Below are 18,758 nucleotides of genomic sequence, written 5' to 3'. Positions count from 1 at the left end.
AGACCTCTTGAATGGCCTAACCAAACATAACGGCCCAATCCAAGGATAAGAGAATATTTCGCTAGGTTGTGAACTTTAAAATTTAAGCTTCTAAATTCATAAACTAAATCACAAGAAATATAAGAGGACGATCTCTCTAGCACCTCCTTCAAAACTACTGAACTACGCATGGTTGCAACGTGACAAACCAAGGCCCACAATGCATTGAGCACTTTCCATCTTGGGTGTGCCGACGTGTGTATGTCTATCTATAAAGTAAAAAAAAGGGCGTAAGCATGACTTAGAGATAATCATGGGTTGCCGTACAAGAATCAAACACGCACGCAAATACTGTATTCCTAACTAAAGGGATCATCGTGGAGAGCAAGATTTGCTTGTCAGCGGCCGCCTATATAAAGCGAGGCCAGCCCCTCGTTCAGAAGGGGGAAACGCACGCCAAGGCGCATGATGCCCGGCCAAACATCTCTGCCTCTCTAAACCTATGCCACAAATACCCACGCACACACGATCCTTCCCCTTCCCAATCTCCACCACGTCAGCTTCATCGACCGCGAGACCGTTGGCCTCGATGGTAAGTTGTAACATCCAATCGTGGGACTAATTTTTTGATGAGAAGAAAGTCTATACCAATCTATGTTCGTGCAAGCAATTCAAACAAGCGGGAAATAAGTTAATCTTGTCCCTTACGAGGGAGCTTGATTCGTTCTATCTCACCGGCCTCAAGGCTGTGGCAAAAGCAAGTTGTACATCAATACCTTGGTCTGATGAGAAAAATGGCCTACATCAGTACCGTGGCCGGGTACTGACGAGCAAAAGGCCCGTCCCACCAAAAGCAAGATCTACATTAGTACTGTGGCCGGGTACTGACGAGCAAAAGGTCCGTTCCATCGAAAGCAAGTTCTACATCAGTACCATGGCCGGGTACTGACGAGCAAAAGGCCCGTCCCATCGAAAGAAAGTTCTACATCAGTACAGTGGCCGGGTACTGACAAGCAAAAGACCCGTCCTACCGAAAGAAAGTTCTACATCAGTACCATGGCCGAGTACTGACGAGCAAAATGCATATCCTACCGAAAGACTACATAAGTATCGTGGTCGGATACTGACGAGCAAAAGGCCTGTTCTACTCAACGAAGTTCTACATCAGTTCTATGGCAAGTAATGATGATTGTTCGATACAAAACTTCACTTCAGCCCTATGGCGTGTACTTGAGTATAAAGCCCTCCATCAAAGCGAGCCTAAAACCATGGCTTCCTAATGCAAGGAAACTGGCTACAAAATTCACAAAAGCGCGGGATGTCTACTCCTACAAGGATAGTCGACCGTTGCTTCATGCAAAACATGACGAGCGTATGCGGCTAAGGCCAAGTACGGCACGAGGAGGCAAAACGAAATACTATCTTGATTCCGCCCCTCACGAGGAGGCGAGGCTACAAATTATACATTGATTTTGTCTCGCACAAGAAGACAAGATCACGAGGAGGGGACGTCCATACAATCCACATTGATCTCGCTCTTCCGAGGAAGCAAGATCAATTTCGTTTTATTGGCAAGCATCATCCAATGCATCTGTGATATATTTCACATCGACATCTTGGCCGAGTGTCGACGAGACAAAAGGCTATGCACACCATTATCTCCATCATACGTCTAGTGCTGATGAGGCCGGACGAAACTCTGGCAAGTGCCGACGAGGCCGGGTCACCACTCTAACAACATGTCACAAACCTACTGGGTTGGACACACCGTTGTTGGGCACCGACGAGGCGATACCAACATACATATGTCTGTGTTCGATGAAGTCAGGGCATCACATGACTGGGCACCAACGAGGCGAAAGTCACCCCCTTCATCGACACATCCTTTTGGTCACACCAACATGCCGATAGTACTCGTGATCGAGTTTCGGCGAAACGAGGCCACCCACATCATACTTACAAGAATATCACAATGCATATGGATGAGTAATCCATTACATGACGACGACCATCAGCGCAGCTTAATCGAAGGTATTCCATGGGATCAACCCCATGGATTTAATTAACCGGATGCTTGCAAACGCACCGGGAATTGGCGAACTACACAATCTCTTCAATCAAATACTCCTTAAGCATGACGCAGAAGGCAGAAGGATAAATTCCTATGAAACTTGTACAATGTATTTGTATTCAATACAATGATCAATAAAGTGCAATGTTCTGTATATGTATTTGTCCATAATTTTGCCTATCTATTTATTTCTTGTTTTCATAAAACAAGAGGCACGCCCGCGATCTTTTACTTGTACGCATTAGGAAATACCCTCCCTAAAAAGGGGAGCCTCGTGTTTTTTTTTTTGGCGAAACAGTTCGACCCACCCGTTATTGTTCGACCTCCTCAGCCCCTGACTTTTTTCAGCCCCACTTCCACCTGCGGTTTTATACATACAGAAAAAGAAAAGAAAAGAAAAAAGCGGAACAGCCCTGCCCACGGCACACACACCTCACGATCCCCAACTGTCGCCCGGCGAGCGCACATGTCATTCCTTCTCAGGTTTCTCCCCTCATGCGACCCTCCAGTCCTCCCACGTGACACACCCATGATCTGCTAGGGCCAATAAAATTGCTCCTCCATCACTGCCTGCGGGCGCGCTTCCGCTGCCAATCCGCCATCGGAACTAGCCCTCCCTATCCGTACTGCTGCTGCCAGATGATATTGCCTCGTTCCTCTCATGCTCGTTCATCATGTTGGCCACCGTGTGCATCGGGTCGCCATGGTGTTCCACCGTGAGGAGCACGTTACTGGCGCTGAAACGGGCGGGGAAGAGGCGGATGCGTGGCGGTTTGCGGCTATAGTCGCGCTGGCCATCGCGATCTACCTCCTGTGCTGGCTTCCGAACTCACCGGCATCATAGCGGCGGCGAGGTCGTTTGGAACCTCTTTAGTCATCATGCTCCTGGTGCTCACCGTGGCCCCGTCGCGGTGACCTGGTAGTCCTGGATGACGCCCCGCAAGGTAGCGAAACCTGATGCGAAGGAGGCATCGGCAGGGACAACCGCCCTGCTTCTCCTCACATCGCATCCAAGATATCGAGAACCTTAGCGTGTTTCAGGTAGTTGTTCTTAAGGTGACATCTCTGCTACTCTAACGGTGTTCTTCATGGTAAAATCTGCAGGTTCATTAGGCCATATAGTTACTTTATACGAATGGTGCCAGAACTGGCGCGTGATGATGTTTGGGCAAGGGTTGTGAGAGGGATGAGGTCTAGAGAGGGTTTAAGGATAATAGAACCCACTTGGAAGAAAATCAAAAGTAATTCCAAGTGGTAATTAAATCCAAAAGAATTGACTGAAAACCTCAAATGCAAATTAAATATCCAATAAAAAGAAAAAGGACAAAATCCAGGGTGTCACATTCTCCATCAGTAATGCGAGTAAAATGATCAGTGAAAAATGTAAGCACACCAAGACTATAACAAGCAAATCTGCAGCTGCTGGAAAACTAATGTTCTTGTCATCAGATACTAACTCCTCGAAGGGTCAGATACTAACTCGCCTGCATGCATGTTCCTCGTTACATCAAAATATGAAACAAACTATCTTTGCCATTGTTGAAGTAATATAACTGCTTACCTAGTAGTACATTAGCATGAATGTAACCAGAATGCCATAGACTTGTGGACAAGAAGCAGTGTCATACAGAATTGAACTATATCGTTGTGCAGTCATACAAAATTTATACAGAAACATGTCCCTGCTCTGTTTCAAAATTTCAATTATGTCATTTGGCCTTGTTCTCATGTCTTAATCCTTCACGTGAATGGCTACATTCTGAAAGAAACTAACAACTACATTTGTAAGTAGTACCGCAAAATATAGTTCCTTTCAAACAGACTGGTGCCAAACTACATTTTATGAGGCGCAACCCACAACAATAGAAGAAGGTGAGGCATAAAAGCATATGAAGGGACTATATACTTTAATAATCAAGATATGTTTTAAGTTGAGTTCACCGCTTGCATCAAGTAAAAAAAAGGGTGATTATTGAAGAGAAATTTCAAGTTGAGTACCTGGAGCTAAAGATAGGGCTACTATGCTCACACCCATTCGCCAATGTAAGGCGTAGAAGGCGGCAAGTCATGCACTACCTAGATGGGGAAATTGAACCTCCAGAGCGTTGTTGATAAGGAGTCCCACCTTGGAAACTTAGGCGGCAAGGCGCCCTGGCAGCGCCTTGCAATTATTCCCGCTTTAGGCGTTTAGGTGCTCCCCTTAGGTCACCTTACCGTCTTATAAACAATGCTCCAGAGTAATGTTCTGTAGGGCTAGCCATCATGCAAAACGAAGGGTTCCAGCCATACATCATTTCATATCCTCTGTCGACTATAAATGTTGGCATAATGTCCCACATCTCAGGAGGAAGTAGCATGGTGTTTTTCATGTCTGATACCCAAACATAGCTTAAGGGTATTTTGGTTTGTTTGTTAAAACAGCATGTGCTCAACTGCTCGTTTTGTTTTGCCTGCATCCAGACATGATGTGTATTTTGTCTTCCTCATGGTTATTTTCCTGCAACATCTTGGTTTTGTATGAGAACCACGTCGTAACTCGTAAGTACTTGATGTCACTGGTGCCAAAAATTCACTAGATTTAACTTTATAAGTTCTTCTGCCAATATGTGTTCACACATTCATGAGGAGTATGATTGTAATTTTACGACAATGACTGTTTTTTTACAATAATTCATTTGTGCCATTAGGAGAATCATAAGGCCAGATGGATAAAAAAAACGATAAGACAAACCAAGGTAGATGCAGCTTGTTTATTCTCCCAGAAATCTTAATGTATTCCTGTCAAGAATGTTTAGCAATTTCGCTAGGCAATATGTAAAATACCAAGGATTTTATGGTACCAAAGCAGAGTACCTAGGATTCTTTGCAATTTGGTCATAAATAAAGGTATAACAATATCTCAACGTTCCATATAAAGCAGTAATATCAATTTGCTACACATATGGTAAGTAAAATTTATGCTAATTGAATTACAATACTGGTCTATTTTGAACGTAAGAATTTTATAGAAAACAGTTCAGTTCTTACAAGAATTGGGAAAAAAATGTCGCCTAATCAGGTTCTAAGTTGTTCAAGTAATAATGCATGTATAGTAAGCATGCTTGAAATACTAGCTGCGCCAATACCATTCTGCTAGTTGATATTTATTGACACTTGATGATCGATTCAGACTGCAAGACAAGTGACTAAAAGGACAACATCAGCGTCATGTCACAGAAAGCGCTTTCAATGGAAACAAGAATCGAGTCTAAAGCACGAGATGTTGAATGTTCCTTTTCCCTTTTTGTAAACTGGAATTATTTTTTAAGATGGCGTTTCTGCAAGGATGGCTACACTAGAAACAGAGAAATGTAGGCTTCGAAGGTTCCTCATACATGAGGCTACACAGGTTTTCCACAGAATGTGATCAACTTGGACCGCAAGATGAGTGGACTCAAAGGACAACATCAGAGTCATGTCATGGAAAGTGATTTCAATGGAAACAAGAATCAAAGTCTTAAGTCTAAAGCACGAAACGTTGAATGTTTCTTTTCCCTCTTTTGTGGACTGGGATGTTATTTCTAAGATGACCTTTCTGCAAGGATGGTTACACCAGAAACCAGAGAAATTTTGGTAAGCTTCAAAGGTTCCTCATACGACTACACAGGTTTTCCACAGAATGCGATTTAATGATCGTTCCAGACCGCGAGATAAGTGGACTGAAAGGACAACATCAGTATCATGTCATGGAAAGCGGTTTCGATGGAAAGAAGAATCAAAGTCTAAAGTCTGAGACACTGAATGTTTCTTTTTCCTTTTTTTGTAAACTGGGAATATTATTTTTAAGATAACATTTCTGCAAGGATGGCCACATTAGAAACCAGATAAATTTTGTTAGGCTTCAAAGGTTCCTCATACATGGTTTCAAACCCTGTGCAATGAAAGAGTACTACAACTCAATCATAGGAAACTACTAGTATCTCTTAGGCGCGTGGGAAATACTAGTAGACTGCATGTCTATCCATCTTTTTTCAGACAATATCCATTTGTGTATCCCTTATTGTTAAGAGTATATACATGTAAGCGGGTTTAAAGAAATTAATTCTCCCTCAATCCACACTGATGAAGTGGAACCTAAACAGACACCCGGCACCTATTATAGGCAGATCTAAACTAGAGCAAAGTGTGTGTTCTTTAGGTACTCTCTTCAAGAAATAGAGCATATTGTTGTTCCTCGATCTGAACTCCGAATACTCATATGCCAAGTTCCCTTGATCCTAAATAATAATCTCCAAAACTATGCTGTCCTATAAAGTCTAGACAAACTTTAAATGCAGTTACTTACTTTCAGTCCCGTCCACTTCACCGATTTTACCTGGCAAAAAGACTACAAGTCGTTGATGGGAATCCTCTGCCCTTGCTGCAACGGAACAGTGATGTTTAAAGTAAGCAGAATCTTCAAACTGGGTAGCCGACCAGTACTAAGGTAGTGTGGCCTTCTTCCCTCTCGGAGCAGAGTGAAAAGTTGAGTGTTGCTGCACTGCACAGACATATCCATGGCCAGGCCAAACATGAAACCCATTGTCCTGCTCTTCCTAAAGCTCCTCCTCATCGGCCTTAGTGCACCACAGCTCATCGCTGGCGATGAAACCCAGAAGTTTGTCTATTCTGGCTTCGCTAGCGCTAACCTCACCCTCGACGGCACAGCCTCAGTCACGCCAAGCGGGCTGCTCGAGCTGACCAATGGCACGGTCATGAGCATGGGTCACGCCTTCCACCCGGCTCCGCTGCGCCTCCGCGACTCGCCCAACGGCTCGATACAGTCCTTCTCCGCCTCCTTCGTGTTCGGCATCATCTCCATCTACGACGTGAGCAGCCATGGCCTAACCATGTTGGTCGCACCGAGCAAGGATTTATCCAAGGCGATGCCAGTACAGTACTTGGGCCTCTTCAATGGCTTGAACAACGGCAACACAACCAACCATATCTTTGCTGTTGAGCTCGACACATGGCAAAACGCTGAGTTTGGCGACATCGACTACAACCATGTCGGTGTCGACATCAACGGCCTCAGCTCCGAGAAGTCCCACACGGCTGGTTTCTTCCATGACCAGAATGGCACGTTCGAGAACTTGACTCTTGGTAGCCAAGAGGCGATGCAGGTCTGGGTGGACTACGACAGAGAGAAGACGCAGATTGATGTTACCATGGCTCCTCTCAACATGACCACCAAGCCCAAGAGACCAATAGTGTCCGCCAGGTACAACCTCTCTGCTGTGCTCAAAGATGTGGCATACATCGGCTTCTCATCTTCAACAGGCACGATCAAAACACAGCATTATGTGCTCGGTTGGAGCTTCGCCATGAATGGTCCTGCCCCAGTCATCAATCTCTCCATGCTTCCAAAGCTTCCACGCGATCATCCCAAGGGTCGTCGATCCTGGGTCTTAGACATAGTTCTGCCGGTAGGAACGGCAGTGGTCCTCCTGTCTTTGGGGGCCATTGCGTTCCTCCTTGTGAGGAGGCATTTCAGGTATGCGGAGGTACGAGACAACTGGGAGGTGGAGTTCGGCCCACACCGTTTCTCATACAAAGATTTGTATCATGCAACGGGAGGATTTGAGGACAAAAACCTTTTAGGAGTTGGAGGATTCGGGAGAGTGTACAAAGGGGTGCTTCAGAAATCAAGATTGAAGATAGCCGTGAAGAGGGTGTCACATGATTCCAAGCAAGGCATGAAGGAGTTCATTGCAGAAATCGTCAGCATAGGCCGCCTTCAAAACCGAAATCTTGTGCCGTTGCTTGGCTATTGTCGGCGTAAAGGTGAACTCCTCTTGGTATATGAGTACATGCCCAATGGAAGCCTTGATAAGTACCTGCATGGCAAAGAGGATAACACAATATTGAGTTGGGCTCAACGGTTTCAGGTCATCAAAGGAATTGCATCTGGCTTGCTTTATCTCCACGAGGAGTGGGAGAAAGTGGTTGTTCATCGAGACATCAAGGCAAGCAATGTGCTCCTTGACAACGAGATGAATGGGCGATTGGGTGATTTCGGCCTTGCAAGGCTGTATGACCATGGCATCGACCCAGACTACACATGTGGTTGGCACCATAGGCTACCTAGCTCCAGAGCTGGCACGCAGCGGAAATGCCACTCCTCCTACTGATGTCTTTGCCTTCGGCATGTTCGTCCTTGAGGTCGTCTGTGGACAAAGGCCCGTCAATCATCAAAACACACAAGACAGCCAGGTCATGTTGGTCGATTGGGTGATCGACAATGTGCAGAAAGGATCATTCGGTGATGCGGTGGATGCTAGGCTGAAAGGGAGGTATGATGCAGGTGAGGCATACTTTGCGCTAAAGATAGGGCTACTATGCTCACACCCATTCGCTAACGCAAGGCCTAGCATGCGGCAAGTCATGCAATACCTAGATGGGGAAACCGAACCTCCAGAGTTAAGCTTCGAGGTGCTGACTTTGATGCAAAACGAAGGGTTCGAGCCGTACGTCATTTCATATTCTGTGTCAACTACAAGCATTGGCACAGTATCCCAACTCTCAGGAGGAAGATGAGCATGGTGTTTGTCATGTATGATATCTGAATATATTTATGAAATACATTAAGGAACATATATAGTATTGTAAGTGTGATGAGGCATCTATAGGAAGCCTATATATATACATATATCTTAACCCCTTAAGGATATTCAGGGTTATCTGTAAAAACATCATGTGCTTGTTTGTTCTGTCTGCATCCAGATATATTGTGTATTCTGGCTGCGTATCTTCCTGCAACATACTCCCTCCGTCCGAAAAACTTGTCCCAAGCTTGTCCATTAAATGGATGTACCTAGCACTAACTTGGTGCGATACATCCATTTGAGGGACAAGCTTTTCCGGACGAGGGAGTACTACTGGTGACAAAATTCAATAGATTTACATTTGTAAGGTCTTCTGTCACCAAGTGTTCACGACATTCATATGGAGGATGCTTGTCATTTATAACAATTCATATGTGTCATTCGTGAGAATCAAAAGGCCGGATGGAGAAGACAAACAAATGAAGCTAAAAGAAGCTTGTTCACTCCTCCAGAATTCTATTTTCAAGAAAAGGCTAAAGGCCCAGCTTTATAGAAAGCTTAGTAGGAATTTTTTGTAGTGAGCGGATGAAACACCAAATTTTTCGTGTTACCTAAGTATGAGTACCTATGATTCTTTGCAATTTGGTCATAAATCAAAGGTACAACAACATCTCAATACTCCATAAAAAACAATATCTCAATTTGTAACATAAATGGAAGATGTAAATAAGAAGAAAAAAAGTTATGCCAATGAAAGTACAACAGTGGCCTAACTAGAACGTATGGTTTTATGTAAAACAGTCCAATTCTTGCAAGAAATGAGAAAGAATCAGCAGCGAATCAGGGTATAAGTTGTTCAAGTTCATTCATGTCTGTTAAACATGTTGATATACTAGACATACAACACCAATCAGCTACACTTGATATTTGCAGACTTGAGGGGTTGAAACCAAAAAACATCACTGTTGCAGACTCTTATTGGGGAAAACACTACCAGAGAAAAAAGCAAAATTCTAACTGACCACAGCTTCTAGTCAAATGTCCTGTTCCAGCTGATGGTAGCTGGAGCCTAGTAAGTTCAAGTAGGCCAGTATGTTCCAGCATGTAGCCTATATAAAGGCAGGTCCTTGTAATATTTGGGCAAGCAATGAACTATCTACTGTACCTGTGCTTCTCCTCTGCCCCCTCTGATTCTCTAATCCTTTCCAATTCCCTCCCACTGAACCACGGCACCCACGCGGGGACAACTCACGTAGTGTAGCATTATTGACCCACCCTACAACCTTCGTAGCCCACGTCGACTACAACATCACTTAATGCCCGATTCAGACGGCAATACAAATGGACACAAAGGACAACATCAGAGGGTCAAGTCATCGAAAGAAACTTGAGTGGCAACAAGAATCAAAGTTCAAAGCACAAAGACGTTGAATCTTCTTTTCCCCCTTTCTTCTGTAAACTGAGATATTATTTTCGAGATGATTTTTCTGCAACATCAAAGTCCAAAGCACAAAGATGCGGAATCTTCCTTTTCCCCTTTCTTTTGTTGCCGACGTTGACTACAACATCATTCGATGTCCAATTCAGACGGCAATAGAAATGGACACAAAGGACAACATCAGAGAGTCAAGTCATGGAAAGAAACTTGAGTGGCAACAAGAATCAAAGTCCAAAACACAAAGACGCTGAATCTTCCTTTCCCCCTTTCCTCTGTAAACTGAGATACTATTTTTGAGATGATTTTTCTGCAAGGTTGGCTAAACTAAAAAACAGAGAAAATTGGTAGGCTTCAAGACTTTATCATACATAAGGCTACACAGGTTTTCCACACAATGAAATTAAGATTAGAGAAAAGTATGTTTTTGGTCCCTCAAGTTTCCAAAAAGTACAGACTTGGTCCCTTAATATTTTTTGGTATACATTTGGTCCCTCAAGTCTCAAAACCGGACAAGTTTGGTCCTAAACCAGATTTTGACCCCGTTGACCGGGTTTGACCGCCACAAGACCGCCCGATGAATAGTAAATTCGAGTTTTAAAAAAATTCAAAAAAATCTGAAATTTTTTGCGGTCCAATATGCTTACGCATGTAAGCATATAAGCATATTGGACACCTTGCGCATGTAAGCATATTGGACCCCAAAAAATTTCAGTTTTTTTGAAGTATTTTTTAACTCGAATTTACTGTTCATCGGGCGGTTTTGTGGCGGTCAAACCCGGTCAACGGGGTCAAAATCTGGTTTAGGACCAAACTTGTCCGGTTTTGAGACTTGAGGGGCCAAATGTATACCAAAAAATCTTGAGGGACCAAGTCCATACTTTTTGGAAACTTGAGGGACCAAAAACATACTTTTCTCTTAAGATTACTATAAATCAATCATACGAAATAATAGCATCTCTTGGGTGGGTAAGGATTAAGGAATATTATTAGACTACAAGTATCCATCATTTTCTTTAAATAAAGGACTATCCGTCATATGTGCCTTATTAACAAGAGTATATAAATGTATTCGGGTTCAACGGGATACATAGTCCTGCAAGCTGGATGCTTGAAATGGGTGTTTCTTTTTAAAATGATGGGACTTTCACCACAGCCTTAATTGAAGGCTAGACAGACACCTGGCAACCGATTAATCGCAATAATTCTAAACTATGGCTAAGTGTGTTTTCTTTAGGTACTCTCTTCAAGAAACAGAGCATATTCTTAACTCTTAACTCCATTATACTGAATGTACATGAGATATTTGCAGTAAGTACTATTCTGAACTTGGCACTTCTAATTACGAATACTCAAATGCCAAGTTCCCTTGACCCTAGGTAATCTCCAGCTCACCACATCTGAGTCAGCCAAAGAATAATGTCTGGACAAAATGTACTCTGACCATACTTGTGTACGCAAAGCATGCCACGTTGCATCAAGGTTCATTTGAAGTTATTGTCCATCTTTAGATGCATTTGTTTACTTTCACTTATGACCTACATGAAAAAAGAGAATAGACTTTCTCTCTCACACACACACAAAAGAGAGAGAGAATAGACTACAGACGGTCACAAGAACTTTCTGCCTTTGCTGCAACGAACCACTCAGATTAGATATTTTCTGCACATAGGATTACAGCTTATGGCCTTGGTACTCCAATGTCTGAATTATGAGAAGCCAAGTTCCCTCCATCCTAGGCAACCCCGCAACTGACAGTCAGACAGTAATACGATTTGAACAAACAGTCCATATTATAGGTGAACATCAAAGAAATGTATGAAACTTCATTTTCAGTTGTTTTCCGTCTTTAAATGCAATCGTCTTATTTCATTCCGATACATTTGACCTGACAAAAGACTACAAAAGGTTTATTTGGATCCTCTGCCTTTGCTGCGAGGGAACAGCTGCATATATCTCCGTCTACATCCCACTAGTCATTGTCTTAGCTACAGTTTTTTGTTAAGCTTGACCGTGTTTACAGATCTTGGATGAAACCAGAAATGCTAGACAACGCTTGCTTGGAGATTTCTAGCCTTTTGGGGTTACACTCGATGGTTCTTTCTAGAAATTTTAGTTCGGATTCATAACTTCTGTTAAAATATGAGATATGCTTTTTGTAGGATGATTTTTTTAAGGGTACAAAGCAGAGACATACAACACCCGCTGCGCATCTCCAATCTGGCAATGTCATACTATGTGCTATGATAACTTAATCTAGGGATCGACAATATTTGTTAGGGTGTTCCTTAAAATCAATCCAAGGATGCGATTGAAAATAACTTGAACAAATATCACTGTCTCGTCAACTGTTGAAACTTCTAGACAATGATAGCTATTGAAAGATCAGAGAGTAGACTTGGTATGGATGCTGCAAGGTAATCACAATATAAAGTACTGCACCATGGAGTGCAACCTGGAACTATATACCATTAGTTGCCCATGAAGCGCTTGCATCCTGCATGCCGCTTGTTGAGTTGTAGCTTGCAAGTCACACGCATGCCTGCAATGAAGCATGCATCCTTCCTTCAGCGCTTCCTCCTCCTCCTGTTCGGTCTTATCATCACAACCTTGGCCTCCAGCGATGATCAATTTCTCTTCTCCGGCTTCAACCAATCCAGCCTAACCCTCGATGGTTGTGCCGTGGTCACAGACGCCGGCCTCCTTGATCTGTCCAATGGCACAACTGCTCTCAATGGTCATGCCTTCTACCCTACTCCTCTGCAATTCCGCAAGTCGCCCGGTGGTAAAGTTCAATCCTTCTCAGTCAATGTAGTTTTCAGCATCTTCATCGCATACCAAGACTTGAGAGCTGGAGGCATGGCCTTCTTCATCGCCCCCGCAACGAATTTCTCTGATGCACAAGGAGCCAAGTACTTTGGCCTACTCAACGAGAAGAACAATGGCAACACAAGAAATCACATCTTCATGGTCGAACTCGACACCTTCAAACATGTTGAGCTCCAAGACATCGACGACAACCACATCGGTATCGACATCAACAGTGTAATCTCCTTGGAATCCAACACGTCCGGCTTCTATGAAGACGAGGGTGGTGCCTTCAAGAGCATGATGCTGAATGGCAACGAGGCTATGCAACTGTGGGTGGATTACAACGAGAGTGATACGCAGATCAAAGTGACCTTGGCTCCAATCAACCTGCCCAAACCATCAAGGCCACTGCTCTCTGCAACATATGATCTCTCAACTGTACTCTCCGGCTCGGCTTCATACATTGGATTCTCATCCGTATCTACTCTCATCAACACCCGTCAGTATGTGATGGGCTGGAGCTTTGGCATGAATCAACCAGCTCCATCCATTGACATCTCCAAGCTTCCCAAGTTGCCTTTTGTTGGTCCCAAGGCCCAGTCCAAGCTCTTGATGATCGTCCTACCAATAGCCACTGCAACACTGATCCTCTCTATGGGCACTCTTGTCACTCTAGTTGTGCGAAGGCGACTGAAGTATGCTGAGGTGCGTGAGGATTGGGAGGGAGAGTTTGGTCCGCATCGGTTCTCGTACAAGGATTTGTTCCATGCTACGGGAGGGTTCAAGAACAAACACCTACTTGGAGAAGGGGGTTTTGGGAAAGTATATAAAGGAGTTCTTCCATTGTCTAGTGTGGAGATTGCTGTGAAGAGGATGTCTCATGAGTCAAGGCAGGGGATGAAGGAATTTGTCACCGAGGTTGTTAGCATCGGTCGACTCCGTCATCGAAATGTTGTGCAGCTACTTGGCTATTGCCGGAGAAAAAGTGAACTGTTTTTGGTTTATAATTACATGCCAAATGGTAGCCTTGATAAATACCTACATTGTGAAGACCACAGGGGCATTTTGAATTGGGGTCAGAGGTTTCGAATCATCAAAGGCATTGCTACCGGCTTGCTCTATCTCCATGAGAAGTGGGAGAAGATAATAATCCATAGAGACATCAAGGCAAGCAATGTACTCCTGGATGGTGAAATGAATGGGCGGCTTGGTGACTTTGGCCTTGCAAGGTTATATGATCATGGCACTGACGCACAAACCACACATATGGTTGGTACAAAGGGGTACCTAGCCCCGGAGCTACTGCGGACAGGTAAGGCATCCCCTCTTACAGATGTTTTTGCCTTTGGCATGTTCCTTCTTGAGGTCGCATGCGGTCAAAAACCTGTCAAGATAAATGCAGAGGGAAATGAAGTTTTCTTGGTAGATTGGGTACTCGAGCATTGGAACAACGAAGCGCTTATCAAGACAGTGGATACTAGGCTGCAATGCGACTTCAGCATTGATGAAGCATGCCTCGTGTTAAAGCTGGGACTTTTGTGCTTGCACCCATTTCCTAGTTCAAGGCCCAGGATGCGGGAAGTTAAGCAATACCTCGACGGTGACATGCCACTGCCCGAGCTGAGGAAGACGGAGCTGAGCGTGAACATGGCGGCCCTGGTGAAAAGCAATGGACCGAACTTGGTCATCATGTCATACCCGCAAATCACATCGAGCTTCTGCATGATATCTGGCCTCTCAGGAGGAAGATGATATCCACGGCGCTTCGTCGCTGACTAGCTATGCTGCTTACTATAATAGTATAAGCACATGTATCAATGTCGTAGTATGTCCTAGTAGAAATAAACATAAGCACAGTATCAGTTACATGTCTGAAGTCTGTACTACGTACAACATTTTCATTCAGATGCTCATAAGGTTGTATCTTGCATGTAACTATGTATTCGATGGTTTTATGTATTTAAGTGTTCTGAACCCTTCTGTGCAACATGTTTTGGGAAATCAGGAACGTCTGCCTTTGTTTCATGTTTGCGTGTTTTGTACAGATTTGTGGCAGCTTGCTGTTCAAATTGTACTGCAGGGATTTCAGATATGTATGTGCACTCACAGTTTCAGAGATGTTTGTGTGCAAACTGAATCGATTCCTGGTGCTACTCCTAGCGCGCGCTAATCAGAGTCGAGCTTCAGAGATTGCGATTACCTCGTAGCCAGAGTCCTCCCCGTCGCAATCAGGCCGCCGGGTCCCGTCGGCATCGGGCTGCCGCCCGTCGGATTCAGGTCGCCGCCCGCTGGAACCGGGGGAGCCTCCTGCTGCAGCTGGGCCTCCGCTCGTCGAAATCGGCCCGCAGGGGACGATGTCGAGGAGCTGCCGGCGCAATCGACTGCGGCCTCACCTCACCCGCGCCGAGCTCCGCCGCAGGGGAGCTCCACCCCATGTGAAACCAGAGGACGAAGCAGAGGGCGGCCAGCGAAAGCGTACCCACTCGCTTTACGCTTTGTAGTAGCAAAAATGTTTGCCTCACTTACGCATTGCTCCCTTCATTCCAATGAATAAATCTTTGACCATAAATTAGATTAACAGTATATATTTTGCGATGTCAAAAAAATAGTATATATTTTGTGACTTCAAAATTACACCACTGCAAACTTCTTTTCAATATGAATTCAATGGTATAACTTTTATCACATATAATCCACATTTGGTTGGTCTAATCTATGGTCAAAATTGAATTTTAGAGTGCGTGTGCGCCTTATTCATTGGAATGGAAGGAGTATCAACTTGAAATGTCGTATTATTTATTTCCAGGGAAACTTAGGTAGTATTATAATACCATATATTACCTGAATTTATTACGATTTTATAATTATATTTCTGTTACCGTTAAATAATAATATATGATTAAATCATCTCTTCGCCGCAAGAAATCTAAAATAAAGTGGAAGTGGGAAATAAATTAAATCATCTCGTCAGCACAAGAAATTTAAAATAAAGTGGTAGTGAAAAATAAATTAAATTGTCTCGTCGCTGCAAAAAATCCAAAAAATTTATTTCTTTCTAATAAATAACATAAATGATTTAGTTGTGTAGAGATAATATATACTACTCCCTTTGATCCAAAATAAGTGTCAAGGTTTTGAACTGGGATTAGTTCAAAACTGTACACTTCTAACGGATCAGAGGTAGTATGATTTTTTACTAGTATGTTTTCTAAAGTCCTGTCAACACATTTACTGTAAAAATTGGCCTTTACTAGTAGTTTTGAAATGCAAAAACATTGTCCCCATGTTAGAAACAATGAAAGTACAGTAGTTAAACAAATATGCCACGAGAAGATTTGTCAAATACATAATTTTTTTAAACATAAAAAACATATTCATGAATATTTTTTTAAATCCAAGAAGGTTTGATAAATACATATTTTTTAAAAATTTAGAACTATTTTTAGATCCCAAACATTTTTTCAAGAAACAAATAAAACAGAAAAGAAAACACAACAAAACAAAAGAAAATAAACTGATAAAAAACAAGTGAGCCCTGCCTCGCTTACGGGCTGGCCCAAAGATAGCGCGGGAGAGGGGTGGTTGCGTGTTTCCTCTATATTCCCCGCGTAGGTCAGGAAATAGGAGGTCTCACTTGTGTTTCCCGACACTCCCGTGGGATCAATTTTGCTCCGTATGAATAAAGGCCTAATAGAGTTTCAATTTTTTGCCTTGAAGTGAACTTGTCCGTAAGGATTTGTTCGGTTCATTGGTACCGCATAACATCAATGGAACCGACATTTCAATTAAAAACTATCAAATAAATAAAAACATTAAGGATTTAATAATAATAATTTCCAAAAAATGCTCACAAATTTTAGAAACATTTCCTAATTTTAAAAAACCTTAAAAAATATGAAACATATATTCGTAATTTCTAATAAATTTCCAAGAGTTTTATAGTTGTTCATTATTTTCAAAAACTGTTGATTTTTTTTAAAAATGTCCGTGAATATTTAAGAAATATTTTTAAATTTTCAAAATGTTGATCTTTTTAAAAACTAATTCTATAAAATGTTCACAGATATGTTTTTTAAACGTTCATAGTTTGAAAAAATATTTAAGAAAAACATCATAACTTTAAAAAATATTCATGAACAAAAAATAAAAATACATAAAATATAAAAACAAACTGGAAAATAAAACATTAAAGCCCGATAGTTAAAAAGGGAAACAAAATTGAACTGAACGTTCCCAAAATCGGAAGGGCCGGCGTACATGGCCAACCCAATAGTGCCCACGTTGCTGGACCACCTTTGCGGTACGCAAGAACAGAAGAGTCTTCCTCGTTGGCGCCTTATGCGCCGCTTTTGCATGCTGGCGCTCACGTCCCAGCTCACATGAGCCGGCCCGTTTAGCTGGATCGGTCCCTTCTTCGATAGCTCGACAAACAGAAAATTCGCTCGTTAGATTCAACAGACGCGTTGATCATTCAATTCAGTTGACCGTTCAACTTTTGACCAATTCGCAGTTGACTGTGTTGAATTTTCAAAAAAATTAAGAAAACCAATAATTTTGAAAAAGAATTCCTCAATTTGAAAAAAGTTCATCAAATATTGGAAAAAGTTCATGAAATTTGGAAAAAGTTCAACGTTTTGAATAAAAAGTTCATCACTTTTCAAAAAATTTCATCGATTTTGAAAAATAGTTCATCAATTTAGAAAAAAGTTCATCAATCTTGAAAAAAGTTCATCGGATTTAAAGAAAAGTTTATCGAATTTGAAAAAAAGTTCATCAAATTTGGAAAAAAGTTCACTGCATTTGAAAACAGTTCATCGAATTTGAATAAAAGTTCATTGAATTTGATAAAAGTTCATCGATTTTGAAGAAGAATTTCGCGAATTTGGAAAAGTTCATCGAACCTAGGAAGAAGAACAGGAAAAAAAGAAAATAAAAAATAAAAAAATGAAAACAGAAGAATAAAAGAAAGAACAAAAGAGATAAATATATGAAAGTTAGCATATCCTGTTGGTGATGGCGGGGTGGTTAGTACAGCTTAGTATTTAGTAGGACGTCACCGGTTCGATTCCTGCTACTAGCGCAGACTTTTTTGCGGTGTGATAAAATACAGAGAGAAAAGCTAGATGGGCCGGCCCAGCGGTGAAGGGGGGGTATGCGCCCGTTTGTAATTAGTACTGTAGCGGGCGCTGAGGGCGCCGAATAGGATTTAGCAGAACAGAGACATGAATTGCCGTCGTAACCTTTGAGAGAAAATAAAAATCAGAAAACAACCTTTAATCTTCTTCTAGATGCAAACGGACCCGTTGGGCCTGGCCGTTTGGTCGACGTGCTATCGAATCGCCAACTCGCCAGGTCCAGACAACCGCAAAAGACGGCAGCAGCATGCTGGCATGCTAATACGCGTGTACAACTGTGCGTTCATTCGTCTCTTTCTGGAATGGGAAACACAAACACGCGACGGACCGGACGGCAAGTTCGTTCGCCACCACGACAGAAGAAAAATGGGAACCTTCCTTCCTTGCTGCTATTAAATGTGTGTTGACTATTCAGGTATATATAGACTCAAAAAAAGAAGACTATTCAGGTATAGAACGAACCCAGATCAAACCCCACATGCAAACACAAGTGAAGTAAAACCACGAGGTCTTCCTTATGGACGCGGAGTAGTCCTGAGCCCATATGCTCTCTAACGAACAGTAAAATAAAATAAAATAAAATAAAATAAAATAAAATAAAAGAAAAGAAAAGAAAAGAAAAGTAAATAAATATAGTTTTTTTATGCAGACTTTGACAAATGTTCTCAGTGCTTGAAAATTTTCATCCTGAAATAACATTCATGGAAGTCATGGTAAAAAAAACTGACACTAAAAAACTGCTATTTTCGGAAGCATTTTGGAGT

At 42.4% G+C, this 18,758-nt stretch overlaps 1 protein-coding gene, 1 long non-coding RNA gene and 1 pseudogene across 2 annotated transcripts; 2 read left to right on the top strand and 1 right to left on the bottom strand.

Annotated features, from left to right (window-relative positions):
• The first annotated feature begins 6,585 nt into the window (after positions 1 to 6,585).
• LOC123123393 (L-type lectin-domain containing receptor kinase SIT2-like) lies at positions 6,586 to 8,777 on the top strand (annotated as a pseudogene).
• Positions 8,778 to 12,534: 3,757 nt separating this feature from the next.
• On the top strand, positions 12,535 to 14,849 carry LOC123123392 (L-type lectin-domain containing receptor kinase SIT2). The gene is made up of 2 exons (XM_044543899.1): positions 12,535 to 14,171; positions 14,262 to 14,849. Exons 1-2 carry the CDS (start codon positions 12,587 to 12,589, stop codon positions 14,609 to 14,611), a joined length of 1,935 nt encoding a protein of 644 aa, XP_044399834.1. The 5' UTR covers positions 12,535 to 12,586; the 3' UTR covers positions 14,612 to 14,849.
• Positions 14,439 to 15,317, bottom strand: LOC123123394 (uncharacterized). Its single transcript, XR_006460612.1, has 2 exons — positions 15,060 to 15,317; positions 14,439 to 14,691 (listed from the first exon to the last, which is right to left on the bottom strand). It is a non-coding gene; the product is annotated as an uncharacterized lncRNA (long non-coding RNA).
• Between the last annotated feature and the right edge of the window lie 3,441 nt (positions 15,318 to 18,758).

This window comes from Triticum aestivum, chromosome 5D (assembly GCF_018294505.1).
Source record: "Triticum aestivum cultivar Chinese Spring chromosome 5D, IWGSC CS RefSeq v2.1, whole genome shotgun sequence".
NCBI lineage: Eukaryota > Viridiplantae > Streptophyta > Magnoliopsida > Poales > Poaceae > Triticum > Triticum aestivum.
Note: the sequence above shows the minus strand (reverse complement) of the source record. Positions and strands in the feature narration are given on the sequence as shown.